The 13,450-nt window shown below is 40.5% G+C and overlaps 1 protein-coding gene across 2 annotated transcripts in view; it reads left to right on the top strand.

Annotated features, from left to right (window-relative positions):
• Lrrc7 (leucine rich repeat containing 7) overlaps positions 1–13,450 on the top strand; it is a 471,125-nt gene that overhangs the window by 269,927 nt on the left and 187,748 nt on the right. For both annotated transcript variants that reach the window (XM_051165943.1, XM_051165942.1), the window contains exon 7: positions 3,646–3,702. In XM_051165943.1, the coding sequence (XP_051021900.1) occupies positions 3,646–3,702 (57 nt within the window). The remainder of the gene's footprint in view (positions 1–3,645; positions 3,703–13,450) is intronic.

The following is a 13,450-nucleotide window of genomic DNA, read 5'->3' as shown; positions in this document are numbered from 1 at the left end:
CATAAAGCAAAAAAAAGTTTTCATTATGTATGAAAACAAATGACGTCCTTAATATATAAATTCATTACAAATGAGCATGAACACAGTGATACTGGGAAGGATTTGTGGCTGCACAGGCAGCTTGTGATAAAACATAAACACATAGTGAATGCAAGAGAAATGTCTGCTTCCACAAATATCTGGTAAATACAAATTAAAACGACAACAAAGTACTTAACTTGTCCTAGCTTTTGAACCCACCTTATCCAACTGAAGGTTAGATACATGCTTAAAGAACTTCAAAAATAGTAATGCCATTCACTGCCTTTAAATTTATTACTAGAAATACTGGGTTCACATATGGATTTTGTAGACAAGTTCGATTTTCACTGCTGACAAAACGAAGACAATGAAATCGCATCTTGTCTAGGAATTTGGCTGACTCTCCTGCAGTGCTCCTGTGTGGCAGAGCTGTGGAGAAACTGATGGTCATCCAGGAAAGCATGCTCTAGTCATAGATGACTGTTTGAAGGCTAAAGTTCTAGGTGGCTTTGTTTCCATTCATATCTCATTTCAATATCTTCTGGTGCTGTTTTCCTGTATAATATACATGTCATTAAAACCAAAGACATTCCAACGCCATTGTCAGCTTTGGTTATTGTTTTTGAAATTGTGAAAATGGTTAACTGGGTGCAATTCTGCGCATGGCCCTTGACAGTGGTGAGGAGAACAGTAGGTGGCATGAGGAACTCACCTGACACACAGTGATCTCTCTTCCACACTGTAACGTCCCAGACTCCTTAACTTCTATGGATGAAGATATCACAGCATCCTAAACCACATACATGACGGAAATTACAAGTCATGCACTTATAAAAGAGTGTTTTCTCCAGCTGCACCTACCTTTGTAGACTAGAATTATCCTTTGAGTATCAACGTTAGCACAAGGGGCTCTAAAATGAACAAATCATAAAATATTTATGACACTATAAGACACTTTTTATTATTTCTCTTTTTTTGTTATTTCTCCTAAAATGAGTATGAAGTGTAGGCTAAGAGGACACATAATATCGATTATCAAAGCTATTTTGAATTAGAATTTAAGTTTTGTTTTAAGTTGTCAAAATATGCTCTGTTTAATAGCATATTTACTTTATAATAATTCATAATCTAAGCAGTTGTCCTGCCTTCAACTAGGTGGTTTGACAAAAGAATGCTCAAATTTTCTACCAACCTGAAACTTTGTACTCTTTTTTTATTTTGTTTTTTATTGAACATTTTTTAATTTTTTACATATACATTTATATTATTACACATATATACAATAAGCTACCTATAGTAAGAAGAACCATGACACAATCAGGAATTATATAAATGTTACATTCTTAGTGTTTTGGCTATTTGTATTTGGCAACCTTGAATAAAATATCTTTCCTATCTTCGTGTGTCTAAAATTCTGAATGTAAGTCAATATCTATCATATCTCGTCATTATCAATTTAAAACATCTATCTAGACTGAAAAATATCTTAACCCTTAAGCACCTAGGCTTCATTATAAAACTAAACTACCTGGTCCTCAACCCCATCAGAGACTTGAGAAGGAATAAACTTGATTACCTGAGTATGCTGGGAGTGCAGGTTAGCAGCTTCCCAAATAAGAAGATGACAGAGACAGTTTGCTGCCTGAACAGTCACCCAAAATTCCCTATGATGTTGGATCATCATCTTCAGCCTTCTGGCCTAATATAGCTGACTCTACTCTGCCTGCATCCAAGCTTGCCCTTTTTAAGGCAGAATTCTGTCTGTAGTAGAAACGAGGACATTTTTCCCGGTGGCTTGTTTGCCGTATTTGAAGTCATGTCCATAAGGAGGGTCTTTGATGCTCATCATCCTCTTTGAGGAAGGCTGGGTGTTGCCAGGAGTTAACCTGTCTCATTGTCAGTAAATCATTAAAATAATAAAAATATTTTAAGTGCCACATTCTGCATGTCTCAGAGAGTTTTGAAGACCTTGTCTATTATACCTTATATTTCTATAGAATCATATCTATCTGTTGCACCTGGGATGTATATTCTTGTGATAAAAATAGACTAGTAATTCATATGACCATGACTTGATCAACTAAACCAACTCCCATTGAAAATAACCCTCTATAGCCCCAAGAAGGCAACCAAAAACCCACCTGACCCCCCTGGAAAGGAAATGGGGTGTCATTCTCTTAAGGTTTCTTCCAGCTGATTTGGGACAAATAATACCTTTCTGGGGGCCCAAATAAAATTGGGGAAAAGGTTAAACAAGCTAGGAATAGCATTTGTGGCCCAGTTCCTGAATGTTGAGAAATTCCAGGCTTAATCAGAGTCCTATGTGGGACAGTCTGAAATGCTGGACCAATTGGAATTGGAAGCTTTCTTCAAAGGTGTCCTGGGAGCTGCCTTGTTCTTGTAAGGATCAGCAACTAAAGAAACTTTGTACTCTTAACAGATGGGATTGGTCTTACTGAACTGTTAGCACAGGCACTGGGATGTGAGCTTTTCAGATGTCTACGAAGCTCTTACTATTGGGGCTTTTGTATGCTGAAGCATCTTATTTAAGAAAGAATTAAATTTAAACTGAGGACTAGAGAAAAGAAAAAGGGACATGAAAAAGGCCTAGATAAATACCTAAAAGCACAATAAAAACACATAAGTGAAGTCATTTAGATAGTGAGATTTTTTCCTTAAAAATTAAAATTGTGGGACATCCAACCAGTACTGATTTTACAATAGCATTGTGAGAAACAAAGGCAAGGCTCAGTCTAGTCGTGTATAGCAGTGTATGTTCCTGACACCACACCATTATGTCATCATGTGTGAGGTGCCTTTCTGTAGCACAGTGGTCTGCAAGCAGCAAGAAAGGTGAAAGCAGCCTCTTCTACTCAACACTGCCACAGCAAACAAACCTTCTCAGAAATGGTATAATGCAAACCTTGGGGTCGATAAAACATAATGTGCAGAAGTGTTCCCATTGTGCCTCTAGTGAGATCAGAGAGAGCAAACACTTAACCACAACTCATGATGTGCTGGGAATTTGTGTTCATGGATGACATCATGTAAAGTATTCAATCTGAGTATTTAGTGCTACTGGTGAGCACACTAAAGTTGGGAGGGTAATGGGTTAATTAACTTGCATAAGTTTATAGAGACGGGATGTACATGTATCTGATTTCACATCAAGCCAAAGACTCATAGCTCTGGAATATTCCGTCTGTCTTTCAGGTCTGTCTATAGTCTCTCGATGAAAAGCATTGTTATGTCCCAATGAGCATAACACCTGAAATTGAGAAGACACTCAATAATCTGATAAACACACAAACTTACTCAGTATAAAGTGAACATACTTTTATGCAGCATTAGGAACATAGTTATACGTCGTTGTCAGTGGTAATGTGACCCTGCTCATCACAGGCTGCATGTTTCTTTAAAGCGTGGCACGGGCACACACACTGTGCATAGGTATACACGCAAGCAAGATACCCATGCACATTAAAAATAAGTAAGTATCTGATACAATACTAAAAAACTGGTGAGCTTTTCTGTCTAATTAATGGTCATGATTGTTCACATTGCTATATAAGTGCTTTTTATGTAGAAATTGCGAGAAGTAATTTTTAAAACTCTCCTTTATAGACTTGTCAAATTGCGGATCTTGGAGTTAAGAGAAAATCACTTGAAAACTCTACCAAAGTAAGTGGCACCATCTTTTCCAAAGTCCACGTGTGACTTTTCACTGCTAGCAAAAAAAAAAAAAAAAAACCTTTTCTTTTATTGTGGTAACTTTGCCATTTTGACTGTATTTTTCTACACATTCTTACGAAAGTCAAAATTCTACAGTAAACTATGGATTCGTATGAAGTAGTAAACTTCCTGCTTTGCAAAGCAACTCACTGGCAGAGTTTTGCTTGTGGCTGAAGAGCCTTTGCCATTAATCTGAACCAGCATCTGTGTCATTCTTACAACCAGAACCATTTCCCAGGCTTCAGCCTTGGATGCCTCACTCTGCAGGTTACACTGCAGATTGCGGCGGTTTGCAGTTGTAAATTAAAATTAAAGTGGTTTAGTAGGTGAAAAAGAAAGGGTTATATTTACATGTTCTTACAAACTGTTCATTTTAACCAGGCAATTTAAAAGATGGTTTGTATAAATATTCAGAACATTTTAAAGCAAAAGCTAATTTTATACAGTTTTGTAAAAAATGCTTTGTTTTCCCCATATTTTTTCATTCATGTACAGTAGTATAGTTTTTGTTGTACAAGAATAAATGTTTTTTTCGAGATCAAAATATATTTGCAATGTTTTTCACTCAGGTGAAGTGATATGCTTCGTCTGTGTGGAGGTTCAATGTGCATCTTGTTACTAGTATGGTTTTCCTTCAGTTCTGCAAAGACACCAAGTACACCCATTTATTCCCAGCCTTCCAATAAGGCTTAAACATATTACATTCATCCTCTGCTCAACTAAACTTAATCGTCATAGTTCCTTTTAAAATACATTATCTGACCAAATGAGGCTAAATATACAGATAAATTAAGTGCAATTATGTATGACAAAATATTCGAACATTTCATCACGGCTACACAGCGTGAGTATTTGGGAGGAGGCACAGCCATGCTCTGGAATCTACTTGGACAGACACAGGGAGAATTGTGTGCTTGATTCTCTCTGTGTGGCAGTAAAGAAGAAAGTCTCAGAACAAGAGTGTGCTCCACATCAGAGCATCCTGTGTGCCTTTCCTGGACCGGATTCCTAGACAGGCGTAAATGAAGTGGAATGTCTCCAGTGTAGGTCTCCTACACAGAGAACTAATGCCACTGTTTCATGTGGACAACTTCTGCTTGTCACCTTGAAACCAGCATAACAGCTAAGTGGGACAAAAACCAAGACGGAAGAGTGCTGGCATACTTTTTAAAACTATTTTTATTTTAAGTTCCTTGTGTCTCTTTCTCCTTTTTCCACCCTATTCCCTTCCAAAGCCCCAACACAGGTAGGCAAGAAGGAAGATTAGTGGCCAGAGGGGGCGTAGTTTTCCTTAGCTGCTTCCTGCTGTTTAGGGCTATTGGTTTCCTTGGGGCAAGCCCAATTTTCATTTCAGGATTATCTCCAGCTTCTTCTTGTCAAACTGCATCAACAGCAACCAGGAGCAGCTTGGAATGCCCATCTCTCCCTAGGTCTGGCTTTTTTCCCCCTGACAAAGACCATGCTCCCTGCAGGAGGTAATTCACAGCTGACAAAGGTCCCTTACCCTCCCAGGAGACAATTATCAGCTGTGGACAAACTAGAGCAGACCCATATCCCACATATAAACTAAAACTTCCACAACAGAAGAAAACTGATTGCTTACATCTGATTGTATTCATTTAATTCTGGGAGAAAATCCTTAAAGTGCAGAGGGAAAAGAACCACCTCCTAGGTCGTAAGGATTTTAGTATTTTTGATATAAGTTGTAATATGGAAGTTATAATATAGGATTAATTCATAATATGGACTTCACAGGTATGAGTAACAGTGCTCTTAATTGATGTGTGGATGTTTTTCAGAGCTTCAGAATCCCACCCAGCATTAAGCAAGATTAAATTAAGTTGAACAGTGGGCCTGGAATGTTGGGGAATGCAAAACTTTGTCAAAGTCTCTCAGAGTAGAACACTGAGTATCATTGGAGGACTATTGTACATGTCACAACTATACGGTTTTATCTTTAAGAAACATTTCAGAGGTGTTTGCAATTCAGAATTTGTTTTATGCTATGTCAACAAGAATCTAAGAAGCAAAATATAGGCAGAGAATGCATGATGCTTTAGTTTAGTTTTGACATCTATGGAATGAAAATTGCATAAAGACATTCTGTTGAATAAAGTAAACTGTACTTCCATGTAGAGCCTACTATTTGATCACCATCTGGACCTGTAACTTAGAGGTACAGGAGAGCTTTGTACATTCCTTAAGTTTGCTTTTGCAATGAAATAAAAAAAAAAGCCTTAAATGTAGTTTTGGGAAAAACTATTTAAGCTTCATAATAAGCGCTCAGAGAATCGAAAGCTTGTGAGATACAACAAACTGGAAGCCAATGTTGGGGTTTTTTGTTTTGTTTTTTGGTATTATTTTGTTTTATAGGCTACAAATGCCTGGCAATCGATAGGGAGCCCCAAAGTCCATAAGAATTGATGTAGTAAACATTAGAATGCAGCCGTGTTGCAACATGACAGGCTTTATGTATGCAGAATCCAAGGTCTGTGTCTTGGTTTGAAATGCGAGCATATGCCGTGCGTTTCCTTGCAGTATCCCTTGTGGCTAATCCTCTAGTGGTTCAAAGAGCAGTGGGAGTTAAGACCCTCAGACATTTGCTTAAAGACTCGCTGAGGTTGCAGGAGGGCACTGTCTGTGGTAAGAACGGACACAAACGTTTGAAAGTATAATACAAAGAAAAATCTTGAGGCTCGGCCATGCCGTTTTTCTTACAACACAAATAATTCTCCTGCTACCTGAGTGTTCTGAGTGGCAGTCGGGACCTGTGGAACTGACCATCCAGGTGACTTAGATGTGAAGAGAAACCTGCCGTGTTTTCTTCGTTTCGTTCACGTTTATTTACCTGTCTGTTTCCTCCTTTGTTTCTGTTTTAAGAGTAGCTGGGAGTCAGAATTAAAAAGAAGAGCTCCTGGCTGGTTCAGGGTATCTCAGAAGGTCAGAGCCCAGCTGTTGACTGGGCTGCAGCTGCCCACAGCCCTCTCTGTCTGGAATCTGCTTCTGTGTTTTCTGGGGGTGCTTGGTCAGTGTGTTTCCAGATGGCTGTTGCAGAGAGATTTGGCCGAGCCTTCGGCGTGTAAATCTATTCCTAAGTTGCAGCTAGCGCCCCTCAGAACCGGTGAGATGTTGGGGGAGGCAGCTAGGGAGAATAGGAGAAAGAGGTGGGGGAAGCTTTGACATTTTTATAACTTGATCTCAAAGGCGATATGCCAATGACTTCTGTCATATGCTGCTGGTCCCCAGTTTTCAGGACCCTGCATATGGAGAAAACATGAGTGACTCCGAGAGATGGGCAACCAGTGGCCACTGTAGAGATGCCCGCTGCTCAGCATGGCTGTCTACCGTTCAGTTCTAACAGTGCATCCGCGGCATAGGATGTGGCAGGCGAGCTCACAGAGCACGTGCGGGAATCTTGAGCAGGGAACAGCATTCCTGTCTCCCGAAGCTTGCTACCTACTTGTGTGTCTGAGAGCCATACCACTGCTGCTTTTGCGTCAGAGACTTCCTCTAGCCAATCCTGCATGGCTGGTCACCCCCTGGACAGTGCTGATAGTCAGACCACCCAAAGTCAAGCCTGCTGATCGCCTCAGTCTGCTCTTTGAAGTTCTTTCGATGATTTTGATCCCTAACTTACTTGTAAATGAGATCATCAGAAGGTATCCATGCCACTGAGGGAAAGCCTTCATTTCTTAGTTTTCCCCCTGCTCTGTCGCTGTCAGGTGCTGTTGTTGTTGTTGCTGTGTTGGTTGGTTTGGTTTTTTTCCTGCCTATGTCATGGTGAACAGCAGTAAACCAGCAGGACTCTGACGTAATGAGTTGCCATATAGACAGGATGTTGGTGTCGCCTGGTTGTTTCCGCACTGAATACTATGTAGGAATCTGTAAGTCTATTGTGAGCCATGTGGATCTAGAAGTCATCCTGTGAGCAGCTCTAGGTGGGGAACACAGGGATATGGCAGGTAAGAAGCAAGCCTTAGAGGTCACTGAAAGAAGGGGCTTAAGGCGGACAGAGGCGCCCAGCACAGAACCGTGTCCTCTGGGTGACAGGCTCCGCTGAAAGCCTGAAAAGCGATGTTGAATCTTTAAGATCCTAATTTTAAACTCATAATCTTGGAACGTACTTAGGGCATTTTTGTGCCCATTGTTAATTTTCATATTTCTATTTTCACCTAGGAACAACTTATTTGGCTGTTTATAAAAATAAAATGCAGCAAAATGCCTAGTATACTATAAGGGAACCCCACAAAAGACCTCCAAACTCTGGGGCCCAGGCTTGTCCATAGACAAAGATCAAAGAATTGTTTGTTGGCATATCACCTCAAGAAGAGTCCTTCGTTGAAAAAACTTTCAATGAGGCTGTTTTAAAGGGTAAATATCCAAATATACAAAGAATAATCTGAAGATGATCAGCAGTTTATGCTACATAAACTAGTAAGTGGAGGGCCTCCTGTTTACAGGGTTTCATTTCTTAAGCACCACTGCTGCTAAGTGATTTTCCCACTGCAAACTGAGCTTCAAAAACACCTTTTTCTCTCTGATATGTGAATGTCTAGCAATCCATAACCATACACATCATACATACATACATACATATTACACACACATACACACATACACACACATACATGCATGCATACACATATACACACATGTGCATACACACATACACACACATACATGCATACACATACACACACATGTGCATACACATATATACACACACATACATGCATGCATACACACACACATGTACTCAGGTGGTGCTGACACAGTATAACTTATTCACTGTGACTGATTTGGGGCACTTAACAGATCTACCCGTTGCCACATATGGGAAAATGTCCTTTTTAAAGGATGAATGAGACTCTGTCACCTGTGCACACCACTTTGTCTTTACCCACTCACCTGTTACAGGACTCCTGAGTTGTTTCCATACAGAGACTGTTGTGACTGTTGACACAGTCAGTGTTGGGGCTCATGGATCACTGTGAGGACTTCATTTTGATTCATTTGAGCATTGCTGGGTCACATGATAAACCTAATTTTAATTTCCTGACAAGGTTGTGCACAATGTTTTACTAAGCTGATTTCTATAGTTGGTATACAGCTTTAAATTCTACCAGAGATAATATTAAATCTCATTCTTAAAAAATTATTTTTAAAGGTAGTTTCTAATGATAAAAAGCATGATCAACACAGAGAAAGGTACAAGTTTTGTTTCCAAAACCTTGTGGACATAGGGATGAAGAGGACAGTGTACATGTGTTAGCTAAGATGCCTGAGTATAAAAGCCACTGCGTTTCAATTGAAAAAAAGGTGTATGTTTGTGCTGTGTGTGTGATCTGTATAATGCCTATATTCATAAATATCACTCCGATGTCTAAAGTGCTCATTTCCAAGCACCACACTCTGCCTTACAGTCCAGAGAATGATTTATAACAGCTGTGCTCCAGGCTTCAAATGAGTGAGCTTACACAGTATTCAGCAGAGCAAAAACAAAAGAACAAATAGCAGGCGCAAGGCAGATAGGAGCAGTAGACAGGAACAAAATACCATCGAATCAGGTACTTACACCATCCAGAAGAAATGCAGAGAGAGGAAGCAAAGGCGACATAGTCAAACCAGGAGTGTACAGCATCCCACAGAAATCAGCAGGGGAACAAAGTTCCTCTGTCCACGAGCTTCTCCCCTCCCCTTCCCAGTGCCAGAGCTTCTGTGATCTGGGGTAAACAGTAATCACTATTGGAAGCAGTCTCTTTCCTTGGCTGTTCTCAGGGCACCATGTTTTTAACTTAGCTATGTTCTCCGTTCCCCCTGTTACAGAGGTAAGGGGCCAATCAGCCCCAGGATAGGAAGTGTAATCTGAGGCCTCTTCACCCTGAGTGTTCTTCCAACATGCTTACAGAGCACATGAAAATTTGCCCATGCCATCTATATTACATGTGTTTAAATTTATGGAAGATCTTCATTCGTCTTTGCTAAGGATATTTCGTTGACAGATTTTCCTGGAGGGTCATGTACTGGCTGAGTTCTCATCCCCTTTAAACTTTCCCTTCCTTCATCCTCTGTTTTGATCCTGGCTATCATTGTCAACACACTGAAGGAAAGCTCAGAAGCAGCATGTACTCTGATCTGGGCCGCAAGCCCACAGCCATTTCTCCTTTCCTCTCAGCGTACTGTGGATGGGTGGTACTCAACCTCCATATCAGTGAAATACTTGGGGGTGAGTTTTCTAGTGCCTTGCAGCAAAAAAAAAAAAAAAAAAAAAAAAAAAAAAAAAAAAAAAAATGCCCTGGTCAGGCACAGCTTTCTGAATGGCTTCTTGGTATTTCTATTCTGATTTTGTGATTGTTGTCTATCTGTAATTTACAAACAGATATTTGTGTTTTATAATCACATTAACAATGTTCCCTGCTGAAGCAAACATTTCCATTTACTATGCACAAAACAGCACGAGAAACTATTGGGAAATTGTACGTGTTCTATAAATATAACCCTAACCGCATAGACTGACTGCGATTGAGTTCACAGAGGGCGAGCGACTGCCCCCAGGCCTCACTCCACTGTAGTGTGCAAACCCTGTCACTTGGCTGTGGTTCTCCTGTTAGCAGGGAACCATGGTCTGCTTAATAAACAATTTAAGTTTTTAAAAATATTAACTTTTGATTAAAAAAAACATACTTGAATATTTCTGAAATTTATATTTAACAGAATATTTTTTATTTTGCTGCTAAAGTACTGGCACAGTGAATCTAATAGTTGTCTTATCCAAAAAACAATACTTATTTTTATTACATAAAGTTTTTTGTTTGTTTTGTTTTGTATTTTGGTTTTTCAAGTCAGGGTTTCTCTGTGTAGCTTTGGTTGTCCTGGACTCACTTTGCAGACCAGGCTGGCCTCAGACTCATAGCGATATGCCTGCCTCTGCCTCCTGAGTGCTGGGACTAAAGGCGTGTGCCACCACACCCAGCTTTTTACACCAGGTGAGAAAATGTGAGGCTTTCTAAGGCCAGAGGAACCGACAAGGTTTCTCTTGGTAAACTAGCGTGTCACCATGCCTGTTCCCTAAGGAAAACCCAGAATGGGATGATACTATATTCAGCAAAACCATAATACATTGGAAATTAATAAGGACATTGGGATCTTGACACTAGTTTTCCAGGCCAGGCCGCTCTTCAGTCTTCAGGCTGGGAGGTCTCTGCTGGCACTCTCTTCCTCTGGGATGGCGTCCTTCAAGTGGGAAATTGTAGCAAGGCCTCTGGGTTCAGAGTGGACCAACCCTGACCCTGCTTTTTCCTCTTCAGAGGCATTTACACTGAGTCCAGAAAACTTCTACTCAGAAAGGAGAGGGATGATCTTAGAATCAGCTCTTCCTGTCCCTAAACCATGAGTCAGACATATGACTGGATTGCTTAGGTTCCAAGGACCCACTTATTTTCATCTCCTGCGTTGGCTGCACTCTCACTCTAAGGAAGTGCCCTCAGAATCCTGGTAGTGTTCTCAGGAACCTCGAAAATGCTTGGAATTTGTTCATTCTGTGGTGATGAAAGATTACTCAGCAGGAAGCTGTAACAACTGTAACAATGTCAGCACAGTGTCAGAGTGCTTATGCATGTAAGGCAAGTACTGACAGATCTGAGACGAGACAGTGGCAACATATGTATTCTTAGTTAATTAATTTTTAATTGACCAAGAATGAATGCCACTGTTTATTGTAGAAAAGAATCTTGCCTCAGCTCTCCCTAAACATTAGCCTGGGTTGTTTCCAGCCCATAATATTCCATGTTTCTCCTATAAAAGGTTCAGCATGTGTCATCTGTACAGATAAGGATTATACTAATATGTGACTAGAATGGAAAGTTTTGGAAATTTCTTGTAACTAGAATTATGATTTTAGTTTACAGTAAATGTGCATTTAAGTGTCTAAAAGTTGACATTTTTTCAAACCTATTATTTTAGCAGCACCTATCCATGTATGTGTATATATCCATTGCATAGTCAATTATGATCTAATTTGATATCCATAGACAACAGGGTTAAATGACCTGCCCATGTGTACTAACACTAGCTTTTGTAATGACCTGCCCATGTGTACTAACACTAGCTTCTGTAATGACCTGCCCACGTGTACTAACACTAGCTTCTGTAATGACCTGCCCATGTGTACTAACACTAGCTTCTGTAATGACCTGCCCATGTGTACTAACACTAGCTTTTGTAATGACCTGCCCATGTGTACTAACACTAGCTTTTGTAATGACCTGCCCATATGTACTAACACTAGCTTTTGTAATGACCTGCCCACGTGTACTAACACTAGCTTCTGTAATGACCTGCCCACGTGTACTAACACTAGCTTCTGTAATGACCTGCCCATGTGTACTAACACTAGCTTTTGTAATGACCTGCCCATGTGTACTAACACTAGCTTCTGTAATGACCTGCCCACGTGTACTAACACTAGCTTCTGTAATGACCTGCCCACGTGTACTAACACTAGCTTTTGTAATGACCTGCCCACGTGTACTAACACTAGCTTCTGTAATGACCTGCCCACGTGTACTAACACTAGCTTTTGTAATGACCTGCCCACGTGTACTAACACTAGCTTTTGTAATGACCTGCCCACGTGTACTAACACTAGCTTCTGTAATGACCTGCCCACGTGTACTAACACTAGCTTCTGTAATGACCTGCCCACGTGTACTAACACTAGCTTTTGTAATGACCTGCCCACGTGTACTAACACTAGCTTTTGTAATGACCTGCCCATGTGTACTAACACTAGCTTCTGTAATGACCTGCCCACGTGTACTAACACTAGCTTCTGTAATGACCTGCCCATGTGTACTAACACTAGCTTCTGTAATGACCTGCCCATGTGTACTAACACTAGCTTTTGTAATGACCTGCCCATGTGTACTAACACTAGCTTTTGTAATGACCTGCCCACGTGTACTAACACTAGCTTTTGTAATGACCTGCCCACGTGTATTAACACTAGCTTTTGTAATGACCTGCCCACGTGTACTAACACTAGCTTCTGTAATGACCTGCCCACGTGTACTAACACTAGCTTCTGTAATGACCTGCCCACGTGTACTAACACTAGCTTTTGTAATGACCTGCCCACGTGTACTAACACTAGCTTTTGTAATGACCTGCCCACGTGTACTAACACTAGCTTTGTAATGACCTGCCCACGTGTACTAACACTAGCTTCTGTAATGACCTGCCCATGTGTACTAACACTAGCTTTTGTAATGACCTGCCCACGTGTACTAACACTAGCTTTTGTAATGACCTGCCCACGTGTACTAACACTAGCTTTTGTAATGACCTGCCCACGTGTATTAACACTAGCTTTTGTAATGACCTGCCCACGTGTACTAACACTAGCTTTTGTAATGACCTGCCCATGTGTACTAACACTAGCTTTTGTAATGACCTGCCCACGTGTACTAACACTAGCTTCTGTAATGACCTGCCCACGTGTACTAACACTAGCTTTTGTAATGACCTGCCCACGTGTATTAACACTAGCTTTTGTAATGACCTGCCCACGTGTACTAACACTAGCTTCTGTAATGACCTGCCCATGTGTACTAACACTAGCTTTTGTAATGACCTGCCCACGTGTACTAACACTAGCTTTTGTAATGACCTGCCCACGTGTACTAACACTAGCTTTTGT

Source organism: Acomys russatus, chromosome 23 (assembly GCF_903995435.1).
Source record: "Acomys russatus chromosome 23, mAcoRus1.1, whole genome shotgun sequence".
In the NCBI taxonomy this organism is placed as follows: domain Eukaryota; kingdom Metazoa; phylum Chordata; class Mammalia; order Rodentia; family Muridae; genus Acomys; species Acomys russatus.
Note: the sequence above shows the minus strand (reverse complement) of the source record. Positions and strands in the feature narration are given on the sequence as shown.